At 44.5% G+C, this 14,753-nt stretch overlaps 1 protein-coding gene across 1 annotated transcript in view; it reads right to left on the reverse strand.

Moving 5' to 3' along the window:
- The window catches only part of LOC137435274 (guanine nucleotide-binding protein G(o) subunit alpha), a 123,111-nt gene that overhangs the window by 103,895 nt on the left and 4,463 nt on the right, over positions 1-14,753 (reverse strand). The window contains exon 3 of the mRNA XM_068128902.2: positions 5,547-5,688. Coding sequence (XP_067985003.1) covers positions 5,547-5,688 — 142 coding nt within the window. The remainder of the gene's footprint in view (positions 1-5,546; positions 5,689-14,753) is intronic.

The following is a 14,753-nucleotide window of genomic DNA, read 5'->3' on the forward strand; positions in this document are numbered from 1 at the left end:
AATAATCTAATAATAATGATAGTTTAATAGTCTAATAGGGAAAAAGCCGCTGAACAAACAAAATGGTGGAGCGGCAAGAAGGCAGTGAGCAAGCCAAGGGTTGAAGGTAGCATCGACGAGTCTGGCATTTCACTCAGGCCGACTGGCATGGTCTTCAAGTAGCCATCAATCATCTGGACTGGTCTCCCATCTCTACTGCCTCTGACATCAACTCATCCTGGGAATTCTTCCAAAGTAAACTGCTCTCTCTCATGCACAGATTTATCCCATCTCGTCTTCAGTTGTCTTACCCTTCCTCCCGTCCATGGTACACTGAATCTTGTGGTGAGGCAGTTGCCCTGAAACAACTTGCCTCTGCCTCTTGGAAGGCTAATCCAACTGAAGGAAATCTCAGTTACTTCCACCAAGCTCGGAACAAGTGTGTGTCTACCCTCAGAAGAGCCAGGAAGCACTATCTCTCGACTCTGAAGACTGAACTCTAAAAGCTGTCTCCTTCCCCCAAATCCTGGTGGCGTCTGGTCAAATCTGGTTCTGGTGTTTGTTCCCCCTCCATCCCCTCCCTTACCTCAAATGGCTACACAGTTGACACCGCACGTGACAAAGCCGAATGCCTCAACTCTGTGTTTGCCTCAAAATCTTATGTCCCAAACCCATCTCTCTCTGTTCCCTCCTGACCCAGTCGAACCCAGCTGCTCCTGGACTTTGTGTCCTTCTCTCCTGACAAGGTGGAGAAGTTTCTGTCAAACCTCGACTCTGATTCTGCAACTGGAACAGACGGCATCAGCCCTAAAATCCTGCTTTGCCGCTCATTCACCCCCTCTCTCTATTCTCTTCACCCTCTCTTTTGCTCAAGGTCATCTGCCATCTGCTTGGAAATCAGACAACATTACCGCTTTACACAAAAAATGTGCAAAAACAGATTCTTGCAACTACAGACCAATCAGCCTGCTCCCAATTATCAGCAAAGTCATGGAATCCATCATTGCTTCGGATATCAAATCCTTCCTCTTCTCCAATGGCTTGATCTCTGATCATCAATTTGGATTCAGACCAGGTCACTCTACTCTGGACATGCTGCTTCTGCTGTCTCAACAATGGATGGAGGTCCTCAATGCCAAACAGGAAATCAGCTCTGTCTCCCTTGACATATCACGTGCCTTTGATACGGTCTGGCACCCCGCTCTGCTCACCAAACTCTCCTCCTTTGGTATCCATGGAAATCTCCATGCATGCCTTGCGGACTTCCTCTCTGGTCGTAGTCAACATGTGGCCCTGAATGGATTTCTCTCATCTCCCCCTTCCTGTTCAGGCTGGAGTTCCCCAATGCAGTGTTCTGGGCCCTGTGCTTTTTCTGGTCTTCATCAATGATCTCTCTGACTCTCTGGAAAATCCTCTCTATCTCTTTGCTGATGACTCCACTCTCTGCCGCCCCATTCCTCATCCCTCAGGTCGGCAGTCTGCAGCCTCCTCACTCTCTGCAGACCTGGACAAAATCACAGACTGTCAAACAATTGGAACATGTCTTTCAATCCTGACAAATCTCACACTCTTACTATGTCTCTCCGAAAGGACTGACTGGACAACCCTCCCATCTACTTTCTCAACAATCCTCTCCAAGAAGTTCTGTCACTCAAGATTTTGGGTCTCACAAACTGCCATGATCTTTCCTGGGAAAACCACATTTCCAAGCTGGCCTCCAAAGCCAGTCGCCGACTGGGCATCCTTCGTCGTGCGAAGTCTTTCCTTGGCACACCTGAGCTCCTCAACACATACAAGGCTTTCATCCGCAGCTCAATGGAATACTGCTCTCCCCTCTGGGCTGGTGCTCCTGCCTCACACCTAGCTCGGCTTCTCGCTGTTGAAACCAAAGCTTTCAGAATCAATGGAATCTCCTGTGATGAAGCTGATTGTGAGGGCCTTTCACTCACTCCCCGCAGGCAGGTGGCCTAGCTCCCCCAGCTCTGTGCTCTGTCCCCCAAATATTCCTACAGGTCACACAAGATCTGCCAGCAACCCTCTTCTGGTGAAATTGCCAAAATCAAGACTCTCTGCTCACCTTCACTCTTTCATTCCTCTTTACTCCCGCCTCTGGAACAAACTCCCTAACTCTCTTCAATCCCACTCCTCCCTCCAGGTCTTTAAAACAGCTGTTTACCACCATCTCTTATGGGCATCATCCAAAACCAGCTGACTGGGTGTGGGTACCCGCATCCAAAACCTTGATCTTATCTACCCCCGTTAATTCACCCCAGATCCACTTTTTTGAAATACCAACTTCTTTCCTGGAAGTCCTAGCAGTGTCCATGTGTTTTATAGCTCTCCCACCCTCCTCCCCCCTTCCCATGCATTCCTTCCCCCCCCCCAACTTCCCATGCCTCCTCCCCCCAAGCCCTCTCCCTCCCACAGATCTCCCGATATCCCTGTTCTCTGCTGTTGCACTTGTGTGCCTCCCTCTGTCTGTCCCCCCATCTTGCCTTTATTGTATGTTTTGTGTGTCGGTTTTATTTTTTATTTTTTGTGATTAATGTTCGCTCTTACACGAGCCTCGATCTTGTATCCAAAAAAAAAAAAAAAACCTGAACAAACGAACGAAATACAGGAAGGAGTAAAGAATGAATTGGGCTCACAGGAGAGGAAACGCTTGTTGGGAAATGGCCTGGGTGAACATCGTGCAGGTGTGAATGTTGCTTTGCTCCAGGGGAAAGAGAGAGCACGTGATGAACGAGGTAGAGGGGGGTAGTTTCGGCTCAGTGGTGTGAAGAAGCCACATCCCGGGGTGTGCGGGTCGGCGCTCACGTGTGCGCGGTTTGGCCCGTCGGGGGCTCCGCTGGCACATCCGGGACCGACAGTGGACAATGCGGCTCCAGCTCCGGGGTGCGTACAGGTGGCCGAACCTGAGCCGGCGAACCAGATGTCGGAGCCTGCGGTGTATGTATCAGCGGGCGAGCCTGCACGGGATGGGTGCAAGGCTGCATCCGTCGCCGTGGGTGAGCTGGGACCGGTGGTCGACTCGACAATTTTACAATTTTATGTGTGTGGTTGATAAAGAATTGTGTTTTGCGAGTGTGTAAATGATTAGTGTGTATGCAGGCCATGGCAGGTAGGAACACCTTTCCTTTTACCTGGTATTGCAGATCAAAAACTGAATGGCAGTGTGGGAGAAAAGGACATTTGGGATTTTGTGGGTGGGGAAGGTGTGCATGTCCGCAGATATGGACAAGCTCTGGAGGAGCTGTGGCTGCAGCCCCTCCAACCCCCCGCCCCCCCCCATCCCCCCATCAGGTAATTCGTCCCTTGCAGCCAGTGGTGTCTGGAAATGGGGACCCGTCGAAGGGGGTCTGGTTGGGCGACCAGTGGGTACGGAGACCCCTGGCGAACCGGGAGAGGCCAAGGGAGCCTGGATGGTGTGGAGACCCTCTCCGGCGGGACGTACAGCAAAGGAACTGTTTGGCTGTCAGGAGCCGTGTAGTTTAAAGGGGGTGGGGGGGGGAGGCAAGCACGCCAGGCACGTTTCCGGACACTAAGCCCCTCCTTAATGGACCTCATAGGCAGGCCCCGCCCAGTAGAGGTGGCCAGTGAGTGGGCGGTCAAGAAAGGCCGTGAAGCCACGCCCCAATTGTTGTGATTGGCCAAGAGGACCATGGGGTGATTTGGAATGAGCTTTGGATTGGTCGATGTGACGTCAGAAGGGAGAGCTTGAAGACGAAGGTTTCGCCATCTTTGGTTTTGTGCTTGAGAACAAGCTGGCCAGGTTTTGGTTCTTTGTGTGGTGTTCTGGTGGAGCAGGATGCTAGCGATTGTGTGCGCTGTGAAGGAGAGGTGGCAATCGGAAGGAGCATTGGGACTGCAGGGCTCACTCGGGAGCTTAGAGGAACCGAGGAGAGAGAGGGGCCATCTTCGCCTCATGCCCTTGGCGCCTTCGTCACCGGCGCCATCTTGTGCACTTCCCAAGCGGGAGGCTCTGAGCCTCGTCACCGCTGCCAACCTCGGAAAAAGGACCCATTTGGACCACCGATAAGTACCTGCCGGCCAAATGGGGATTTTATTTTATTTTATCTTTCCCCTGTGGGTCCATCTTTGAGTCCGTGTGTGGAGGTACCTCAGTTAGAATTTTAGGTTACCTCAACATTTATTTCACCCCTTGCTTTATTTTCATGAAATCATATTTATTGAATTTTCCTTGTCTTCTTTACTTGTTTGTGGTTTCGAAATAGACCCCTGTGTTCCGTTCAAGTAAACACTTCGCCTTCCTTCATTCCGTACGCGACAAACATACCGCGATTTTTCGGGGTGCCGCCTCGGGAGTAAACTGTCTCGGTTATCCGTCATTCAGTGGTCTTAATCGCTGGGGACAGGACAATAGTTTCAAATGATCCTAGAAAATATGAAATTGTGTGAAATGTCATAGTTTACAATTTTAAGTTTAAGGCTCCAGACAATGTTTTTTCCACAAAGTAGCCTTCCAGAAAGGTAATTTGGGTTCTGGCTTTTTAAACTGTCAAGTCCAAACACCTTGACCATGGATTCCATGAAGTTAAGATTGCATGACTAAACGAGAACAGCGCTCAGTAGAGTGCATATCATTGCCAGACTGAACGGTTTACGTTTTGGATCCCACTGATCGGCCAGATCTGGATCCGGACCTGAACCAAATTCGAACTGGTTTGTTCCCGTCACCAAACCAACTCATCCACAACTTTTTGAGAAATCGTGCTATATGTCGTTTTGGCCCTATCTCTCAAGAGTGAAGAACCACTTAAAAAATTATAGGATCAATATCTGAATCTTCACCAAAATGTAATCGATTCACCAAATTTTCACCAAATTTCGTCCAAATCCATCCACAACGTTTTGAGATATCCTGTTCACAGACAAACAGAAAGACAGACAAACGGGCAGACAGGGGTGAAAACATAACCTCCATCCACCTTTGGTTGAGATAATATTGAGTAATAATATTGACACTTGGATTTTCTTGCTACTTTGTGAAAAATGATCTCCCAAAGTGTCATTTTTCACATCTTGTGACTTGGCGAACTAGAAGTATAATTCCAGAGGCTGCTTCCTGCAATACAAGTCCAAGTCATTGGAGGCCCAACTCCTCACCCTTGTGAATAGTCAATAGATCACCAAGCAAATGAATCTCGAGTCATTCAGGCATAATAGGATGGTATATCTTTCAGAAATACAGTACAGTTATGCTTCCCACTCTTACTGACATGAGTAGGCGACAAAGCTGGCACTTACAAGTCAACTTTGAGGAGCTGAGATCTGAATAGATAAAGGCTTGTGGTGAAAGTACAAGTAAATAAAATCATTGTTGTATTAGAAAACATATACCTGCAGATAAGCTTCAGCATACCGTTTTACATCGTTTCCTTTACCCCGGGGAAACATTGAGCCTATCTAGTGCCACGTAGTTTAGCATAAGTATCCCTGGAAGATAAAACTTTGCCTTATAAAAGCAAATCAAGTAGAATGTATCACACCTGCTGACCAAAGCAAATCATCACATAAACATAGCTTTTTGGTGTCGTATGTCTCACCCGCCGATCTTTGTCTCCATACTCTATCCCCAACGTGTCCATAGCACGCACAATAGCTGCCAGTGACTGGATGGTATTACTGTACACGACAGGCCTGTACTGTTTCACGTCATCACCAGAAAAGCCATCCTCGTGGATAATCCTGCAGGAACGATGTGATGCATTCACTCAAGCGAACAGGTAAAGAGATCAATTTCAAAATAAACAGCACAGCATATTCACCAGTCATCATCACTTGTTTCTACCACATTCAAAATCATTGGTCGAAATAAAAATGGAATGGGCTGGATAGGGAGCAAGAAGAACAGACAACTGGTGGACAACAATAATTACAAACTGGCAACCCAGAGAAAGCCCTGGAAGAAGCAGAGGTAGACCAAAGGTCAGACGGAGAGATTAAATTGAAAAATTTAAACATGAGTACAATGGCCTCAAGTTGCATTGAATAGGACAGAATGGACCTTGTGGAATGTGGAGGGAGGCCTTCATACTGCAGTGTTCTAAATAGGCCGGTCAAGTCCAGTGAACATCGTTATCCTTTTCCATCACTCAATACACAAGGCACAATCAGCTCACTCAATGCTAGCTCATGAGAAACCAGTGCAGGTCCTATAGCGAATGGCGTGGGCCTGCAAACCAGTGGGAATTCCAAGCACATACCATCTGTTGGCTCCTTCGTCTTGTATCACATTTGGTGCATTATCAGTTTGCAATACATCATCGTTACTGGCTGCCTATAGTTACATAAAGATGCAATTCCACTGTAGCCAGGCAGAGAAACAGTATAAAGTTTGCATTTTTATGCTGACATACCCTGAGGAAAGTACGAGAAGGCTTAAACTTTCCCTTTATCACTGTCGGAGCCAGAGGCAAAGAATGTCCTGTATTTTCATGTCAAAGGTGACAAGCATCTGCTCTCTCTCCTGCAAACGCTACCTGTCCCAGTCCATCTGCTACTCACCATCTGACCGTCTCCGGGCATGAGAGTGGACATGTTGGCCAAAGTGTGTGCAAACCCCGCGAGAGTGCCAAAGCATTCCTTTCGCACTAGTTTCCGAAATGAATGTGATTTTCACAGCGTGATATATGGTATAGTATTCCAAGGCACCCTCACAGCTCCTGAACACATCAAGAGCATTTACCAAAAGGTCAGAAGCCTGTTATGCATTTTTAATCCTCGTATGAGATTCAAACTAAGCTTTATGGGCTGATGGCAAATTCCTTTTGCGGTCGATCATCGTAAAATCGCACATCACCGGCACGACCAAAACCGAAGTGATAAAAGCATAACCCCATACACAGCAGTGTTGGAGACCTTCCACGAGACCTTAGCCTTCACAAATCAAACTGCATACATTAAAAAATAAATAAATAAACAGCCACACATGTAATCCTCAGCGTAACCATAGCAACCCACATCCCTTTGTGTCCATCTGTGATTATATCTGCTCAATATGGTACCACTTGCCAGCGTTCTTACATGATGGTGAACACGAGAAAAAGTGAGGAGGTGCGAAGAAAAATTGTACCATGATGCAGTTATAGCGGATGCTTGTCACACCGAGGCCGCAAAGCAATATCACACTCTCGGACATGTTGTATTGACCAAACAATTAAGTTAGTAATTTTGTGCCTCTGAATTGACCTCACAACCTGCATCCACCCAGGGTCTCCGATCAGTCACAATGTCTCCATGTTTAACGGTGTGCAACAGTGGAAAGGGGGAGCGTTAAAAGATCGGTGCCCATCCATCTCCTATGAATAGATAAGCGATATATCAACATATGAGAAGTCAAATCAACGTGCATCAAGGAAGCAAGTGTGGATGACATATCTGCGGGCATCCACACTGACCGAAAATTGCGAAAGATGATGGGAATAGAGCCTGTGATTGATGCTGTGAAGAGGAACAGGTTGAGATGGTTTGGTCATGTGTTGAGGAAGGATGAAAGCGACTGGTTGAGAAGAGTGATGGAAATTAATCTAGAAGGAAGTAGAGGACGGGGAAGACCGAGAAAGACTTGGCTAAAGATGGTGGAAGAAGAAATGCGAGCAAGGGGGTTAACAAGGGGAGATGCAGAAAATAGGGCAAAATGGAGAAGATTGTCATGGGGACCGCAAGGCTAACCCCCGCTCTAGCAGGGAAAATGGCTGTTGTTGTTGACTGTTTTTGATGAAATGACTGTTGTTGTTGTTGTGTATCCACACTGACCGAAAAAAGGAAAAAGGCACGGCGGTTAAGGTGACAATAATCCGATTGTACATTGAGTGAGTAAAATATTCCAGCAAAGTGAATGTCAAGAAAAATATCAACATGCAGTGTTAGCACTAACAATGATTGAAACCAGGCGGCAATTTGATACGGAGCTGGATCCTGCATCATTGATGCATGGATCCTATGGAGCTGGATCCTGGCGTGATTTTGCAAAAAGGCGGCAACGCACAAGTACAGGCAGCTGCTCGTACAGTCAATGAGGAACTCCCTGCAGTCTGGAGCCGGAGTCGTATTCCCTTCCCCGGAGACCGTTTTGCAGACAAAACCTCTGTAAGCGTGTCATACATGACAGTATATTATTTATAATGCTTGCTAGAAGGGCAGGTGCAACATGACCAAAGTCGTCGGTCTCTGGACTACAAAGTGGTGTAATTTTTACCGTCGCAATCACAGGAATCACTTGAACTACAGCATATAATGACCTGTTATGTTGGCGACTATATGCCAGCTGGTATAGTGATTATGCAAATGGGATTGCCAGTGTTATGGCGCTTGTGCGGTTGTCATTCTGGCTTATTGACTAAGGGACTGTGTTTCCTGGAGCTAGCTGCCATACCGTCAGGCCTATGCCACAGGTTGCCCATTTTGGAATCTTATTGGCCTTCTGGGGTTCGGTCGCTTTCCCGAGCTTCCAATTGCCCGGTGGTTGTGAGAACGGAAAAGCTCTTGCAACTAATGATGTCACATTAGGAAGCACAAAGCCATATAGCCAACTGGTTATGATCCATAAATGTTTTAACATTGCAAGGGTTTTTCCTATACCGTATATTATGAAGTATAAGTGTACCTCTGTGTAAATAATTCTCATGGCTGAGTTTCCCTTCCCCAGGTTCAAATCCTTGTGATTTAAAATCCTTTTGGACACTGCCATGCGTGAACAAAGGAGCACAGCATCATAGAATGCCTGCCCGTTCCTTCAGACTGGATATTAAGCCAGCTGTACTCCAAGCCTGAACTCGTTTATGAATGTTTTATGGCCTAGGACATCTTTTGATTAAGCAGCTACCCTTTTACAAACCCAAGAAACCTTATATAAATCAGAAACAGGGTTAAACAGCCTTACCTACCCTCAAAAGATCCCTTTCACAGTCATCGATGTGTGTGCCATTCATCAGATGGATGCTAAGCAGGAGGACCCATTTACCAGCACGTCATTCGTGGAGGTTAAAAATCCCACGGTGTGTTTCCTAAAGACTGGGAAAGTTGTCGCCGGCACCCTCAACAAATTCCAAATTTCTACCCAACTAAAACTGCGGATGGCAAGTGGTCTAGTCTTCGTGGGCATCCCTTGACACCAGATTATACGATCTCAGAGTGTGGTTGTTATCTGGCCAGAAGCTCCTCCACCAGAAACAAATCCACACACCCAAGTTGTTCGCATGTCACAAGTGAATGACTGTCTTCAACTATGAAGACGTTATTCCATGATGATATTCATATTATTATTATAGTATTATTATGACTAGCAGGCACTCCCGCCCTACGGGTGGGAGTACCCTTCTCGACCCACCTACGGTGGGCAATGTGCTGCAGCACATTCTTGGAAAAACACTTTTTTCTTTTTGTCTTTTTGGAAATAATAATTATTTTTTATCAAAAACATGTCATACAATATAGGAAAGAGATTTGTAATACCGGCTACCACCAAAAGTGGCACTATTTCCCCACATGTCTATTTTGGGGTCTCAGTGACATCTATGTCATTTCTTTGGTTTATTTATGTCTGTTTATGGATGTATATATGTATACTATCGGTCAAAAGTTTTAGAACACCTCAATTTTTTGTTTTTATTGTAATTTACGCAGTTTAATGTCCAGTGAATAACCTGAAATGGTACAAAGGTAAGCAGTGAACTGCTCGAGGTTAAAAAAAAAGTTTAGGTTAGCAAAAACGGGAAAATCATGTAAATTGTACAGTTGTATTGTAAAAAAAGGTCTTCTTCAGGGAACAAGTAATGGGTTAACAACTTACAGCTGTTCTGCAGCAATGTAAGTAAATTAAGCCTTGAAAGTTGATGCAAACAATTCCGACAAGTGTCCCAACCTCTGCTGATTACTTGATTACACACCCCCTGTGATTACACACAGACCTGCTTGAGGAAAAGCAGGTCTGTATAAAAGCAGGATTGGAACAGACCTTTATTACATCCTCTGAAGCATTATTTGGACAATATTGCACTGCAGGAAGTAGTATATTGGAAACTGGAGGAAACTGACAGGAAGAGGTCTGGCAGACCCAAAGCCACAACAGAATCAGATGACAAGTTTCTGAGAGTCAACAGCTTGCGTGATAGGCGGCTCACAGGACAACAGCTTCAAGCACAACTTAACACTGGTCGAAGTAAGCAAGTCTCAGTTTCAACTGTGAAGAGAAGACTTCGAGCTGCAGGTTTGACAGGTCGAGTGGCACGAAGAAAGCCATTGCTAAGATGGCAAAATAAGAAAAAGAGGCTTGCCTGGGCCATTAAGCACTGCCAGTGGACGACTGAAGACTGGAGGAAGGTCTTATGGACCGATGAATCAAAATTTGAAATCTTTGGTTCATCACGCAGGGTTTTTGTTCGCCGTCGAGTAGGCGAAAGGATGTTTCCTCAGTGTGTGACTCCAACTGTCAAACATGGAGGAGGAAGCGTGATGGTCTGGGGCTCTTTGGCTGGATCCAGAGTCGGCGACTTGCACAAAGTGACTGGCACCCTGAACCAAAAGGGCTACCACAGCGTTTTGGAGCACCATGCAATACCCTCTGGTATACGCCTAGTTGGTCAGGGGTTCATCCTACAGCAAGATAATGACCCAAAACACACCTCCAGGCTATGTCAAAACTACCTTCGAGGAAAAGAACAAGACGGTAGGCTTCAAATCATGGAATGGCGAGCACGGTCTCCAGACTTAAACCCCATCGAGCTGGTTTGGGATGAACTGGACAGAAGGGTGAAAGTGCAACACACCTACAAGTGCAACACATTTGTGGGAACTTTGCATCAGTGTTGGGAAGAACTTCCCGAACAATATTCGATTTCCATTGTAGAAAGAATGCCACGAGTGTGTTCGGCGGTTATATCTGCAAAAGGTGGCGACTTTGCTGAGTCAAAAATTTTAAATTAAATTTTATTAAACAAAATGATTCTATGATTTCTTTTTTTTATCTCCAATTGTTTATTTGTTCTATGCTTAATTTCAGAGTACATTGAGACATTAAACTGCGTAAATTTCAATAACAACTGGAAAAATTGAGGTGTTCTAAAACTTTTGACCGGTAGTGTATGTATATATGTATGTTTGTCTATGTATGTTTTGCTCCATTGTACTCATAGTAAGAACATTGTTATATAAGTAGATACAGTGTGTTATTAGTAAGGAATCCTCCGTTCTGAGGTAATGAAGAATAAAATGTTTCCTTTGTATACATGTTCAATGCAGAACATTTCATGGTTATCGACCAAGAGACCCAACAAAACCCTGAAACAAGAGACATGCATTACAGGGTACACAATCTTACATGTATAGTATACATATAGTGAGTACATACTGTACATGGTGTGATTTATAGAGAAAAGAAAAATTCGTTGCAATGGGGCAGAGAGGAATATCAGGGGAGTATGAAATGGGGAAGGGGGTGCGATATCACACACATGGGGTTCAAATGGCCCCAAAGAGAGACGACAATCCAATAAATGCAGAGGATTTTAAAATCTCTCAATATATAAGTAAGTATGGTGTAAAGGGAATATTTTCCTATTACAAACTACTCTACATATATGAACTCTATGCTTAGTTGAGTCAGTAATTGGGTTAAACAGCCTTATACCCTCAAAATATCCCTTTCACATTATCTGTCTTTGGTCACTAGTCACTTTGGTAGTCACTTTAACGCCAAATTGTTACTTTCTTTTCGCAGTATACAACGGCCAGAAAGTCGATTGTTTTGGGCGTTGTACATGCGAAGGTACACGGATCACCTGGTTACCTATCAAAGGAATAGCTCTTATTTATCCGCCTTAATTGTGTCACAGTGCGCCAAGTTGTTAGACAATTAGGAGATTTGGCTCAAATGCTTCGGAGGAGGCAGCTGGGACCAGCCTTCTGTTCTTCTTACGCCGTTAAAGTGTTGGGGTATTAATGGTGATATGAAAAAGTCAGCATCATGTAATGAATGCAACCTGTATCTGTTGTTATCAGAACATCCATTTACTAATGGTGATCATTTCCCCCTGTCGGAATCCTCAGACGTTCAGAACCAACGTGGGGAAACCTATAAAAGGTGAAAGTAGAGGAGCTGTCCAATGCAGCACCTCCTGACGTCATTCATTATTGGTACATGTTTGTGATGGATACCGGACCTCTTACAGGGAACTCGTCATTTGATCATTCTCCATCTGATCATTCCTCCCCAAATTAATCATTCTCTGTCTGATCATTCTTAACCATTTGATCATTCCCTGTCTGATCATTCTTAACCATTTGATCATTCCCTGTCTGATCATTCCTTCCCCAATTTGATCATTCTCTATCTGATCATTCCTTCACCCCCCCCCCCCCCCTCCCCATTTGATCATTCTCTATCTGACGATTCATCCCACAATTTGATCATTCTGCGTCTGTTCATTCATCCCCTAATTTGATCATTCTCTAACCGATCGTTTCTCCCCCAATTTGATCATTCTCTACTTATCATTACTCCCCCAATTTAATCATTCCCTGTCTGATCATTCCTCCCCCAATTTGATCATTCTCTATCTGATCATTCCTTCAACCGCCTCCCCCCCCCCCCCCCCCCCCCATTTGATCATTCTCTATCTGACGATTCATCCCCCAATTTGATCATTCTCTGTCTGATCATTCATCCCCTAATTTGAAATTTGATCATTCTCCAACCGATCATTCCTCCCCCAATTTGATCATTCCGACAGCAATTTGATAATTCTCTGTCTGATCATTTCTCACCATTTGATCATTCTATATCCCTTCACCATAATACGACACTGGTCCCTACTCCCCCCCCCCCCCCCCAAATTTGTTCATTCTCTATGTGATCAATCCTCATCATTTTATCATTCTCTTTCTGATAATTCTTCCCCCAACTTGATGATTCTCTATATGATCATTCCTCACCATTTGATGATTCTCTGTCTGAAAATTCCTCTCCAAATTTGATCATTCTTCATCTGATAATTTCTTCCCCAAATTGATCATTCTCTATATGGTCATTCCTCCCCCATTTGATCATCTCTGTCTGATAATTCCTCCTCCAATTATATCATTCTCTGTCTGATCATTCCTCCCCCAATTAATCATTCCTCCCCCATTTGATCATTCTCTGTCTGATCATTCCTTCCCCAATTAGATCATTCTCTGTCTGATCATTCCTCCCCCAATTAGATCATTCTCTGATCATTCCTCCTCCAATTAATCATTCTCTATATGGTCATTCCTCCCCCATTTGATCATTCTCTGTCTGATCATTCCTCCCCCAATTAATCATTCTCTATCTGATCATTCCTCCCCCAATTAATCATTCTCTATCTGATCATTCCTCCCCCAATTAATCATTCTCTATTTGGTCATTCCTCCCCCATTTGATCATTCTCTGTCTGATAATTCCTCCCCCAATTAATCATTCTCTATTTGGTCATTCCTCCCCCATTTGATCATTCTCTGTCTGATAATTCCTCCCCCAATTAATCATTCTCTATTTGGTCATTCCTCCCCCATTTGATCATTCTCTGTCTGATAATTCCTCCCCCAATTAATCATTCTCTATTTGGTCATTCCTCCCCCATTTGATCATTCTCTGTCTGATAATTCCTCCCCCAATTAGATCATTCTCTGTCTGATCATTCCTCCCCCAATTAATCATTCTCTGTCTGATCATTCCTCCCCCAATTAATCATTCTCTATATGGTCATTCCTCCCCCTATTTGATCATTCTCTGTCTGATTATTCCTCCCTCTAATTGATCGTTCTCTATCTAATCATTTCTCCTCAAATTAATCATTCTCTATATGGTCATTCCTCCCCCAATTAGATCATTCTCTGATCATTCCTCCTCCAATTAATCATTCTCTATATGGTCATTCCTCCCCCATTTGATCATTCTCTGTCTGATCATTCCTCCCCCAATTAATCATTCTCTATCTGATCATTCCTCCCCCAATTAATCATTCTCTATTTGGTCATTCCTCCCCCATTTGATCATTCTCTGTCTGATAATTCCTCCCCCAATTAATCATTCTCCATTTGGTCATTCCTCCCCCATTTGATCATTCTGTCTGATAATTCCTCCCCCAATTAATCATTCTCTATTTGGTCATTCCTCCCCCATTTGATCATTCTCTGTCTGATAATTCCTCCCCCAATTAATCATTCTCTATTTGGTCATTCCTCCCCCATTTGATCATTCTCTGTCTGATAATTCCTCCCCCAATTAGATCATTCTCTGTCTGATCATTCCTCCCCCAATTAATCATTCTCTGTCTGATCATTCCTCCCCCAATTAATCATTCTCTATATGGTCATTCCTCCCCCTATTTGATCATTCTCTGTCTGATTATTCCTCCCTCTAATTGATCGTTCTCTATCTAATCATTTCTCCTCAAATTAATCATTCTCTATATGGTCATTCCTCCCCCAATTAGATCATTCTCTGATCATTCCTCCTCCAATTAATCATTCTCTATATGGTCATTCCTCCCCCATTTGATCATTCTCTGTCTGATCATTCCTCCCCCAATTAATCATTCTCTATCTGATCATTCCTCCCCCAATTAATCATTCTCTATTTGGTCATTCCTCCCCCATTTGATCATTCTCTGTCTGATAATTCCTCCCCCAATTAATCATTCTCCATTTGGTCATTCCTCCCCCATTTGATCATTCTCTGTCTGATAATTCCTCCCCCAATTAATCATTCTCTATTTGGTCATTCCTCCCCC

The sequence above is a fragment of the Myxine glutinosa genome, chromosome 9 (assembly GCF_964187855.1).
Source record: "Myxine glutinosa chromosome 9, kmMyxGlut1.1, whole genome shotgun sequence".
Taxonomy (NCBI): Eukaryota; Metazoa; Chordata; class Myxini; order Myxiniformes; family Myxinidae; genus Myxine; species Myxine glutinosa.